General features: G+C 33.5%; 1 protein-coding gene across 9 annotated transcripts in view; it reads right to left on the minus strand.

The window, feature by feature from the left end:
- TMEM161B (transmembrane protein 161B) overlaps positions 1 to 13,660 on the minus strand; it is a 40,590-nt gene that overhangs the window by 9,044 nt on the left and 17,886 nt on the right. For all 9 annotated transcript variants that reach the window (XM_014892696.2, XM_014892695.2, XM_088157171.1 and 6 more), the window contains exons 5-11: positions 12,398 to 12,554; positions 9,270 to 9,421; positions 8,688 to 8,748; positions 6,846 to 6,986; positions 3,715 to 3,828; positions 2,444 to 2,618; positions 301 to 397 (exon numbers count right to left, since the gene is read on the minus strand). In XM_014892696.2, the coding sequence (XP_014748182.1) occupies positions 301 to 397; positions 2,444 to 2,618; positions 3,715 to 3,828; positions 6,846 to 6,986; positions 8,688 to 8,748; positions 9,270 to 9,421; positions 12,398 to 12,554 (897 nt within the window). The remainder of the gene's footprint in view (positions 1 to 300; positions 398 to 2,443; positions 2,619 to 3,714; positions 3,829 to 6,845; positions 6,987 to 8,687; positions 8,749 to 9,269; positions 9,422 to 12,397; positions 12,555 to 13,660) is intronic.

Here is a 13,660-nt window from a genome sequence, read left to right on the forward strand (position 1 = left end):
GCTTTATACAGTTCACTTTTAAAATACTTCTAAAAAGACAAATGTTTCAACAGAAGTAAACTGTCTGGTTGCATTACACAATTTCTCAGAAATAAACTAATTACCATGAAATTGGAAGATATCAAAAGTAGCAACAGAAATACCTACTTAAAAGCCACATACAAACGTTTTAAAGTACAGGAAACTACAAGGTATTTTTGTATTGCAAGTACCCATAAATTATAATTCTCTTTAGTCAGGTGAAAATAAAAAAGCCCTGTATAGAACAGAGTAAGCTATTGTTGATCCAACTTTGCCTACCTAGTGTTTTCAAGAGCAGAGTTGTGTGAAGGAGCATTACCAATGGTGCAACATATTGCAGTGCAATTACACAGAGATAATAGAATACCCGAGCCACCTGAAAAACGGAAGAGAGTAAAGGCCATGATTGCTGGTTGATCAAAGCAGACCTTTATGAACATGTCTAGAAAAAAACCAAATCATTTATTAAAAACCCCAGGACTTAGGCATTACAGCTGTTTTAAGAATTTTCTAGTAACTCTTGTGACATGTTGTCTTCAAAAGACCTAATGAAGAAATCCCCATAATGAATTTTAGTTTAAGGACATTTACAAATTGAGATAAAGTGCTGAAAGGAAATAATTAAAAGCATCAATTACGTTTAAAAAAAGAGAATCAATTTTGCTTCTGCAAACTGCACACAATTCATTCAATGATTCCTATTTAAATACACCAGAAACAAAAATTAATATGTGTTTAATTTTTCAAGTTCCCAGTCATTTACAAACCAAATCCTATTTAAAAAATGAAGTAGTAGTCACAGAACAAAGCCCCATAAAAAATAAATGAAAGCTTGGTTATTATTACAGTCCTTTTTAAAAAGTGAGATATTTTTAAGATTTCCAACTGGAATACATTTGTATTTTAAAAACAATGATAAGGTGAGTTTTCATTAGATCACTAACAGTATTTAAATGGTCTTTATTTCAGTCATACACTATGGTTCATCAAAATCCATTAAGATATATCCCTCCCCCTGCTCTCCATCTGTTCAATTTTTCTCAAAATTGTAACATTACCTATTTCATATAAGCTATTGATCTAAAAGATTAAACCAAATAAAGTAAGAAACAAGTCATAAAATCAATAGCAAGCAAGCAGTGAAATAAAGCTATCTGAGTTTTAAAAAAGAACAGAATGCAGGGCGGCAAAATGATGAAGGCAGACATGATAGTTTTGGGAATACCTCTCAAGCCTCAAAGGGCTTCTTATAATGAGCAAGCATCAAAAAACTAACATGAGAAAAGAAAGTGATAAGACACTGACAGAAGAAAAAGCATGAGACAAAAATATTGTCAAAAAATTGATAGATTATGACAAAAATAACAAATTAAAATAATGATCACTGCAGAATGACAGACAGGAAAGAATTCACTGGCAGAAGTTCCTTAAAAAGGTACAGCAAATGTGATTAGTAAAACAAGTGAAGACTATATCTGGTAACTACAGCCTTCTCAAAGAGAATATATGAAGATACTGGAGAAATGGATTTGAGAAATGCCACATGAAGAAGACATTACTGTTTTATAGATAGGAAGAAAATTCCCAGTACTAAAATTTTCAGTAATTGGCACAGTTCCATCCTAACCAGTTGCTACTACATATATTTCCTAACGTATTTTCTGGGAAAATTCCTAGCCACTTTGTTTGTAAATAACTACTGCACAGTTCACGTTTGACCTTCAGACACGTAGTGTAACTACAAGTAATAATGACAGTCCTGGAATAGAAGTCTTCGTCTTACAGCATGCTTCAATATTCCTCCTGCAATAGACCCCAGCTCAGCAGGGTCACTGACAACACTGTCATGCAACACTAGAAATTTATTTTGCAGACAACACAGAACAGCCATTCTATGTCCTCCATTTGTTCAAGGTATGCTTTTACTACTTTTCTTAAAAAAAAAATCCTCAGAAATTTCTCCTTGTCCACAATAGGATAGACAATTTTTTAACTAGCCTGGTGCACTTCAAAGTGGTCTGACAGAATTAAACATGTCATTTTATTCCAAAATATAACCACCTTATCATAAATTTTTCCTCAATTTAAAAATGATAGATGGTAACAGTATTTTACTCTTCTCTCAAAATTTAGTATTTTCTTTCCTATGTTGTAGTTACAGATCACCAGTCATTGGAAGAGATCTTTTATAACAATTTCCAAATAACCAAGGACAAATTATCTGCATAACACAGATGATACATCTCTCCATATTTTGGTTTGCAAAATTTCTCTGTAATTATGCTATTTTTATAGGAGACATAGTCTAGAAAGCTTCACTCAAATTTGAGTTCTGCTGCCACAGAAGACAACAAATTGGGAAAAAAAATCATTTGCACAGTCAAAGTACTACAAATACATAACCTCAGTCCACCACACTTACCATTTTCTGTAATTCAACCATACTTATTCTACCAGCTTCCTTTTTCATCTGATCCACACTTTTCTGGGCTAAATTCAGATAGGCTTGTAAATGATGACGCATCATAGCCAACCGTAAAACACACAACAGGATTATAATCCACAATCTGATGGTATCAAATGTATCCTCTGACATTCTGTGGATAACAAAAAAAGGTAATGCTGTTTTCTGAAGACCACCTACTGCTCCAGTTTTTTGCTTGTATCATCTGTTAAGTAATCTTGAGGCAAATTGTCAAAAGTCGTTAACACACAAACTAGTTATGAAGTTCACATGCAAGTAATATTTACTTTTGCCTTCTATTTCTCTTTCGTACTACTTCTCAGTAGCCCTACAGCATTAGGTCCAAGTTAGTATTCATTTGTCTGTAAAAAAGAGCAGTTCTTAAATGCTTAAATTATGACTAATGAAGGCAGGACACTAAAAACCAAAGTTGCTCAGATAATTACAGGTTTTCAGACATACAGGACGAGATAGTAAATAGTACTAGATTGCAAATGGGTACTTCAGTTGCCTTAGATACCCAGTTATAGGTCAACTCTCATTTTAAGATGAACCGAGGAACCAAAGATCCACAATATATGTATATCTGTTGTGCTTTATGTAATAGCTCAGTGGTCACAGGATCACTTTAGAAACTTACCTCTAGAAAGCAAGAAATGTATCAGCCCATTGTATCTATTTCAAATCTACTTTGAATTAGCAAGACTAATTGTGACAGTGAGAATCAACTATACTTATACAGTATTTCAGATACCACTCTTCCTGGAAATTCTTTCGTTTTTTGTATTTTAAATATTTTACCTATCAACTCAATACCACTTCAACAGCATGTAAATCTTAAGACAAACCTCCTAGGTTAGTTCTCAGGCCAATGTATCTTGACTGTTTTCAGTGAAACCACTTTTCTCCTACACCAATATCCAAGATACAAGGTTTCAGCAGGTAGTAGTGAGGTGGTATTCCACCCCTACAAAAAACAACACATTACTGCCAAGGAGATGTCAAGAGACAGCAGCTTTTTGGGAACCACCACCATAACACTCAACATTCTGCAACCAATTCTCATTCTTTTGAAATAACAGAAGCTCTTTAAAATGCAGCTGCAGCTTCCACAATTCCTCTGACAGCAGATGCAAATAAAATCTTTCACATTTCTACAACTTTCAAGGAGCTCTAAGACCATGTTTTCTTCACAATACCATAGAAAGAACATTTAAAGGAAATCTTACAAAGGAATGGTCTCTTTTCCTAAAGGTGGGCTCATAATGTAGTCCTTAGTGATTGGTTTTACCCACAGAAGAACCATAAATAAAGGTGCCAAGAAGTTTATATGCAGCAATGTCCTAAAAAAAAAAAGAAAAAAGTAAACAAAAACAATGACCATACTGTTGACAGTGTATACAGATTCAAAAGGAGAAATATTAACTTTAAAATAGTTGGGAGACACATAATAATAAAACTACTTCCCTACTTTATAGGTACAACATTCCAACAAGAGAGTAATATTACATATTGTGAAATTATGCTGGATTTTGGCTTGAAAAAGAACAGGAGACACAGTTCCCAGAGGTCAGATTTCACAGTTTAATGAAGCATTTTATTTAGAAACCCTGATTAAATTAAACTTGGTACTTATATTCAATAAAGATATTCAGACCAAAAAATACTACATGAAACTGCACAACAAAAATAAAAGTAGTACTCTTTAGCAATCTTTGTGTACAAAACAGCAGAATTTAAAAAGGGGATATGGCTTTTGGAGTTCTCCCCAAAATTAATACCCTTCTTTACTTCTAAACATGTAAATTTTCTTCTCTGTTTCTAAACCCATTCTCCCAATCATTTTTCATTACTAAAATGATATGAGAAGAGTTGAAGGGATTGATTTGTTTTGTTAGTGTAGTATTTCCTCACTAAAATAATTAGGTTTGCCTCCAACTTGGCTACAGTGGTTCTATACCATAGAAAAAATAATGTAATCAAAAACGGTACTAAAGAACACAAGACCTTTCTGATTGTGAACTATCAAGCCTCCGAAATCCATTAGAACGTTTGCATGTTACAGAAGCTGTCATCACACAGAAATTTAAATCTTTGGTTTTAGATGAAGAAATAAACCTTGCTAGTTATTAAGCGGTACTAGGGAATGCAACAGCATCAAGGATCAGTCCAAAGCATTTCATTAGATTGTGAAAGCCTTCTACCTGAGCTTCTACTTATTTCATTATTTCTACTTATTTCATTAACTACTGAGTTAATGAAATGGAACGATCGACTGGAATGTGCCAAAGGGTGGTTGGAATCACTGTTTGTTTGGTTTTTTAAATTTTTTTTATTTAGGAAGAGGCAGGAAGGCTGAAATATCCTTGATGCAGGCTCTGGCAAAGGAGGCAATATGTATGAAAATTGTACAAATTTATTAAGTAGACTCCAAATAGATGCAGGGATGGATACTACTGCCAAAGGAAAAAAAAAATCAAATTAGTTCTCAAAACCAACAAACACCAGATGATTTTTATTCTGTTTACCCAAAAACAACTAACTTACCTCCTACACTCATAAAAGAATCTCACTAATCATTTTGAACATATTAGTGAAGTGGTACTTGGTCATTAACCTTTAAGTTTTGGGACATTTCTTGGTCAGCGTTCCCTGCAAGTTAAGTGTTCCATACCATTAAGGAACAGATTTTGTGTTGGGATTTTTTGGGTTGTTTAGTTTTGGTTCTTTTGCTGGGTTTTAAGGGAGGTTGGTGCTTTTTTTGGGCAGCTTAAGGGACATGGGGGCTTTTGGTTGGATTAAGGTTTGTTCTTTGTGTTCAGTTGGTTGGCTTTTTCTTTGTAGTTGTTTTGGTTGGGTTTTTTTGAGTATGTATTTGATTGCAGAGATAGACTGTGTTTAAGCATCCAACTTAGAGAGCTTTGTATCAGTGACAAGTCATCCTCATTTACAATGCTCCCCTTTAGTCACTGTCAAACAACAGTAGTCAATAAATGATTTACTCATTGACCAAAATGCATCAGCAAGGACAAGTTATGTTCTTCAGGTTTATTTGAACCTATCACTTGATAAATATTCTTTATAATGGCTTTACCTAATTATATGGATACCATATGAAGTTTTAATCCATTTAATGTAATTTTCACATTGTTCCAATGCAATAGTCAAAGTATTGCTAGACTTTTGAAAATACCTTGTGGTGTTGAACAAAGTTATTTCAACAACCAGGTCCAATATCATCTGAAGAAGCTAGAGAAGTTTTAATTTTCATAATCACATTTCAGTGGATATTAATTGCCCTTTAATTCTTAATTAACACATTTTTGTTTCAGAGAGTTTATATTTCTGTCTAGGATGTCATGTCCATTGATCAAGAAAGATGTTGGAATATTTACAGAAAAGACGCAAAAGAATTTTAAAATATTGAGAACCATAACAATTAAGTAGTTTATCTGTCTGGAAAGAACAGATTAGGAAGTGACTCAGTCACAGTCTACACACAGACAGAAACATAAGAGTAGATAAAACAAACCAGTAGCTGGCTGCTATACATGAACGACTATATTGAGTGCAAGTGTACTTGCTTATAAATTTACCAAGACTGACAGACTCACTTCAAACAGATTAATTTTTAAGCTGAGCATTCCTGAAGGGAAAGGAAAAAAATGCAGCTTAAACAAAAATCACTTTCCTATTGGAAAACAAAATGGTTCTCATAGGAAATTTACCACACTGGGTACCCACACTGCCCTATGCTGCAGAATCTGTCATTATCATGTATTAAACATCAACAGTCAAGACTTCTGAAAGCCACTTGGAGTTACACCCTCTCAATCACAGAATGCACAAGAGAAATATTTAAACTGGACAGAATATTTTACTACCAAATGGAAGGATGGCCTTTAAATTGGCATTAACATATGACCCTTATTAAATATTCTGGGTAATTTTTGCATTTTATTCTACACTAAATTTATTAAAGGAATAACGCCTGGCTGTAAGCATGGGTGGAAAAAAGCAGTCTGTGGTTGTACTTGTACTTCCTGAAGGTTATCTGAACTTACAGAATCACATGATGGAGGGAATAAAGCTGGACACAGAGACATTCATGGCGGAGCTCTTGCAGGAGGAAAGGAAAGCTCCTTCAATTGGGACTCTTAATTACAAAGCTAAGAATTTAATAGACTGGCAGAGCACAGTTTGAACAGAAAGTGGCAGGTGGCAAATCTACTCAAAATATCAAAAGCAGCAACAGAAGTCTTAAGTCACTACCATCTTGAATAGTTTGCTTAGTTTATTTTTAGACATAAAAGATTTAAGACTGAGTAGCATATACCTATTTGCATATATTTTCTCTTACTGTGTTATTTTTTCTGTTGCTAAATTCAGAGCATCCAGATGCATTTGAGCCAGTCGCAAGCCAGGGAATGTCAAAAAAGCACCAATAAGTGAACATAGAATAGCCAGGAACAATTTGAAGGTTAGTTTAGACACAGGACCCCTAAAAGAAAAGAAAGAAAATAAGCATTTTCTTGGGGAGGAAGTTGGGGGAGCAGGGAGTATCAGGCACTACTTTCAACCCAACAGTATCTAACATATAATAAAAAAAGCCAACAATATTCTATAGGCTTCCTCCAGAATACTAGCATTATTAAAAACCAATCAGAAATTAAAACTGCAAAAAATACTTTCAAAACCAAACCAACTCACCTATTTATTTCCTAGAAAAACAGAAAACCTAATTTACTGACTGTGACTTGTTAATTTGCTAGTAGAGAAGAAAAAATAATTATTGCAATTAACAACAAATTATATAGCAGAAATAGCTAAAATATAATTAATTTAAGGATTGTGTTTCTAAGATGAACAGATGTCTCATAAGTTTAACTGCTCAGAGACAACATGGATACCGTTTTCTACCATTACCAAATAAAAATCTCTATCAAACTGTCATTACTGCAGCTTTTCACAGATTTATCTGAAATGTACATGTGGTCATCAACATGTCTCTTCCAAGTGATTAGTATTGCATATTAAGAAAACTACAGGAAAAATACCCAGGATCAAACAAATCACAGAATTAATTACATAATTAACAAACACAGGACTACACAAAGAAAAAAAAAATCAGAACAGAACAAAACAAAACCCTCAAACAAACAACAAAAACATCACAGTTATAGTGAAATGTAACTAAGAGATTTAAGAGGAACAAAACCAAATCAAGTGATTCAAATGAGTTTCAGATTCTTTCTTAATCTGTCATCTAAACTATCAAGAGACACCATCATTAACTCAGTTGCTTCTAAAAAAGGCAAAACACTGCAATAGTTTATAACTAAACAAACGCTTAACATGCACATGAATACAGAAGTTAGTGACCTTGCAATGGCTTAGGAAAGCAGATTAAAGGAAGGCTAAGCAATACATGGGATTCAGGAAACAGCTCCCCATGAGTTTATTCATAAATTACACTAATCTAGTTTGAGGAAACTTCTGTTCCTCAAAAATTAAGATACACTATGGCTTTCGCATGATACTTGAGACCTACCAAGAAAGAAATTCAATGTTGTGCTCCCAGTGATAAAAAGCTCCCTAAGTTTTAGCAAGCATGTATAAAGGACTATAACAGAAACCCATTCTGCAATATACAAAGACTGCCTATGATAGTGTTCATGTAATTACGTAACATCACAAGCTATGGCACGTTCCTTCAACAGTCTACATGAGGTTTTCATGTCCTGTAGCAAGCAGATGTTTTTGTGTGATAGGAACACAGCTACAAGCCAGGACTTAACAACACAATTTATTCCTAATGAGAACTTTAATATAAATTTCATCTTGTAGCTTTTGCACACTCATCCGCTTGCATACCATAGGAATGACAAAAAATATTTATCTATTTAAGCAATCCTCGCCGAAGGGAAATACTGTGAAAAAAGTGTTTACAGTTTTGAACTATATCTTGTGAACTAAAATCAAAATCCAAAAAATTATCTCCATATTAAAATGAAAACTTTATGCAACTTCAGTTACTTGTGGGTACCTTCAGATCTCTTCATTAATCTCTTTAAACTGTAGCAGTGATTACAACCATGTACAAAAAAAAACCCAAAAACATGAAAGACAAAGGCTTGCTAAGAAAATCCAAATGATTCATAAATTCACATATAAACAGACAAATGTACTTCTAGAAACTTACTGGGATTCCAAACCTTGTTTTTCAAGAAACTGCATAGCACTTTTTGAGAAATTCGAGAATCCTGCAGGGACACATATATTTATTTTATTACAGTACAAACGAAGAATCCCTTTTGTGAAATAGAATGCTGGGTAACAAGTCATCTTTTAAACAATTTCTCATATGCCTGGCAGAGCTCTTTCATGTCCTAATTAGTTGGCCACAATACAATAAAACTTGAGTAACAACATCTGTAATATGTGGGTGGACACTTTGGGAAGGTGAAAAAAGATAACGTATTAAATTATTTTCCAGTAAGAGAGCTACACTTTACTAAGAAAGTAAAAAAGGGCTAAATCTATAACTGGAAGGCAAATACAATTAACAAAACAAACAAGCTAGGCAAAGATTATACTATTTAAGAGAAAGGCAGGAAAATATACAGGATATTATTTAGAATCTTCATTCCAAAGCATATTTTCTTAGAAGCATATGACTTACACCATTCATTTTAACACAGATTTTCTCAAAAACGCTGGAAATACTTTTTTTCCAGATCATACAATCACTACAGCTGTTTCAAACACTAAAGAAAGGAGTTACCTGATTCCAATCCAAACTCTAGATAGTTTTCTGTCACAATGAGTATTGCCATTGCTTTCACAAAGAAGAAAAAACCAAAGGTGACACAGACTGATCTTTCACCTCCATCCTCAACTTTGAAATAATAGGTAGTCAGTGAAAACAGTATCTTACTGTGTAAGAAAAAGGTCAAGGAAAATAAAGTTTATAAAATAACTATAACTAAAAATTATAATCTTGCATTTTGGTTATCTACACCACGGCTATTCTATGATACGCATTTATTTCTTCTGAAGGTAATATGTATTCAGCTAATTTCAGGTTAAATTACAGAACACATTAAAACACAATAATCACAATGCATAACTAGGAATACTCAAGTAGAGTTTTGATCTAGGCTTACTTATAGTAAGAAAGAAGACACATGAATAGACGTACTTATATTTCTCTCCTTTCACATAAAATAATTTTGTTTGGAAAAGACCTTTAAGATCAAGTCCAACCATCAGCCTAACACCAAGTTCACCACTAAGCCATTTCCTCAAGCACTTCAACTATGCACACATTTGAGACTTTTAGCTCAAAGAGAGTTAAGACACAGCACACTGAGTCCTATCTAGGAAAGAAAAAAAACAACAACAACAAAAAAATCTATCTCATGTTCACCTTGGAAAAACAAAATCAATCTTAAAACCCCTCTATGATCTGGTATGATATATCAAATGCTTTTATCTAGCCCCAGTGCCACAAAGACAAACATTTAAGGTATCACCTGCTCTGTTATCAGGGTGTTTTAATATTATTTATTAAGTATTCTTTTTTTATAAATTTCTAAATTAGTTCAAAAGTGAAATAGATTACAAATTTTTCGTGATACATTGTCAATTCTTATTACTATGAACTGCAGCTCATTAGAATTTAAATGGTAGGCAATATCCCGTTCATATTTTAATAAAGTATTTGGTGGTAACTCCAGGCATTACATGATTTGAAAAAAAAACAAAGAGAAAAAGGAAAAACATGATTTTAAGTGTAATCTGTACCACTTTTTCCCCCACTATGCAATAACATAGTTGTATTTCCCCGTTTCTAATACTGAAGGAATTTTAATATACAGAGTACATGAAAACATTTTTGGGGTATCTATTCAGTAAAACATTTGAATAATCATCAGTCTCTCAAGAAACTATGATTATGCAATATCACACTTCAACAGGTAGCACACATTTAACATACACACTGCTGAATTTCATGTATATGCAGAGAGATTCTAATATACACAATATCTAAGGACAGCATCTAGTAATTCTAATCTCATATAGTAATCACCTCCAGACCTCTATACTTTACAGAAAGAACTGATAAACCAAAAGGAAGACTTAACTCATCCCAAAAAGAAGTACATAACAGATAGCATACACACTGTATTCTAGAAAGCTGTTTCTCTAAAAACACATGCTTAAACCAAGGCTCTTTTTACAGCTAGGGACATTAATCACAAATTGAAAACACCCTGAATTTAAACAAAGGACTTAATAACCATTTGTGATCAAGTCCTAATCTATCATCAGATTTATGACCTCCTAGGTACTTCATGACTTCAAGGACGGATTGTGTCTGAAGGATTTGGAAAATTCAAGGAGGAAAAAGTAAGCACACTAACAACAAATTACAATTATAGTAACTGTAAACAGATTCAGAACTCGATAAACAGATTCATGATTACATAAACTACATGACTGAAACCCTCTGTTAGTTAAAAAATCACCAGTGCTTCTATTTCTGGGCTGGAAAAAATTGAAGCATTAGGCTAGCTTCATCACTTCCTTCCACTGCAAGACCTAATATTTAGGATCTACTGAAAGAATAATTTGGGAGTATTCAGTGCTAAGTTAATAGATTGCCTGCATCAGCCTCCCCTTTCATTCAGGTTTTCCAGCTATGAGTTGGCTTTCTCTTCTAGCAAGTTTTTATACATTACAAGCAAAAACTCTGGAAAAATTCTATCATTTATACTTCAGTCTCCTTAGAAAACAACTCCTATCCATACTACAAAGGCAGCACATATTTTAAGAATTATCAAGGCGAGGCAAGCATGAAGCACATTCAGAACTCTTAGCAAAACATAATCAAACATTAGAGTTCAAGGTTTTACGTAACACCACCAGCTACTACTAATATTACAAACCAACTTAAAAAACTGCAACACATTAAGAATCTCTAAAGAAGTAGCATTTATACAGAGAAAACAATTTTGAAAATACAAGAGGTTTATCAGCTGTAACTTAGCACTTTATCTGTTCTCAGCTGCTGAAGGAGCAGAGGAGTTGTAGGAATTCACTTTCCAGTTCACCTTTCTGTAATCTGCACTCTTACAAGACCTTATTTAATTCCACTGCTTTATCCTCTATCATACCTCTGAACTGCAACTTTCCTCCCTGAAGTGTGTGTCTGGATTTGTATGTGGAATGCAGCTAATTAGCATGCAAGCATCTATGTCTGATACTGCCTTCTCCAGTAAAAAGAAAATTTAACTGCTTTCTCCATAACAAAACAAACGTTTTATGGTTTCATAACGCCTGTTTCCCCTTCTGTTTCGTTTCAGAGGCGAGTTTAGCTTTTCAAACAGTTCAGTTCCTACAACTGTCTACATACCTTATGTTCATATTTTAAATTATAAATTCACACATGTATTTTTGCAATATACTAGTATACACATCAATGTATTGTTCTGATCAAGAAGTATCAGATTAAACATTCTGAAACAAAAAATGGGCATTAAATTTCCAAACTTCTTCAAAATTGTACTTTATGTACACATAACTATTTCTGATTGCCAAATTGAGGAAAATCAAGTTAGCTTAGAACCACTACATACTACATATGAACACTAACTATATTTGCATACAAGTATTTTTTTCCTAAATGGTCTAGTATTAATGTTAACAGGCTAATGATACCAACACTTACAAAGAGCTGTACAGCATGTACATTATTCAACAATGGCATCAGCTTACAGGATCCTTTTTTCAAATACTAAATATTTTTGTATCCTGCCCATCAGTGGCACAGAGATTTATACAAATTGCAGAATGATGTAGACTATTTGTAACAGGTAGAGGGGGATTCAACAAAACAGAAAAGGATACACGGCAAAAGCCAGGACAAGCAGACACCACACTATGCTGATATTCATTTCTTGTGAGGGCTTCATAATGCTGTAATAGGCTTCTGTCACCACATACACAACTGTAGCTGCAACAGTGAAATCCACCAACCACTGATATTCTGGAAAGTAATGCAACGCTGAAAAATATAAGTTTGTGAATGTTAAAGGTATGTTTACATAGAATGGAGTAGCAATTAAAAGAGGTTTTCAATTGTGTGTTAAGTGTATTAAAGAGAAGTTTAGGTAGATTCAGATCAACCAAGTGAAATGCAACAACAATGAAAAAGGTACTCAACGATGTGAACTTCATTCTTTACTATTTTACTATTTTATCACCTCAGCCTTTATATATTAACATCCTAAATTCAAAAAGCATACTTAATTTGGATTTCACAACACAGACAGTAAACAGTTTTCCCGTTGAATCTGGCTGCAATTCCAGGTAAGAGGGGTTTTTTAGACTCTTTAAAAAAGATTAAAATCTCACTGGCTATCATTTATTATATTACAAATAAACAGTTATTTTTATTTTACAAACTCCCACCATCTAAGATACTGATGATTTGCTCATCGAGATTTTGTTAATACATCCTATAAAGCAATAGTTGTGTAAATTTCACTGTAAAAATTCCAGGGATCGTGCTGTGTTGCATACAGGGTGGATGTTATGGAGAGTTCCCATAGGTGTTGGAAACTGCAAAGAACCATTTGTGACAACACAAATTGTCCCTCCCCAACACCTTCCCTACATTTACACAATTTGAAAATGAGAAAACATTACTTGACTAAAAGCTGCCTGTTGGCAAAGATAGGAAATTGGGCAAACTTGGGTATTTCCAAGACCTGCACATATTTTGAAATAACAACCTGGTTAGATTTACAAACAAATTGTATATATTACTTTTCAAACACAGTCGAACCCTATCTTGTATAACTCAGGCTGACAATTTAATACTACCATTTCAGGAAAGTAACAGTAATTGAAACTTGTGAATGCTTTGTTTATTTATTTCAAAAACTACATTTCTGTTACACAAATGCTGTCTCCTACAATTTAAGCTGAGAAGTCTCCTTCATAGGATATGCATTCTTTCTTTCTTTCTATATTTATCCAGAGAATATATAAATATAAAAACGTAGGTAGAAGGCAAATATATATCACATACTCATATATGAACTTTCTGTAACAAAATGACTGATTATGATTTAATAATCAAAAATTAGCATCTAAAAATATAGTACC

This window comes from Sturnus vulgaris, chromosome Z, assembly GCF_052056855.1.
Source record: "Sturnus vulgaris isolate bStuVul1 chromosome Z, bStuVul1.hap1, whole genome shotgun sequence".
Taxonomy (NCBI): Eukaryota; Metazoa; Chordata; class Aves; order Passeriformes; family Sturnidae; genus Sturnus; species Sturnus vulgaris.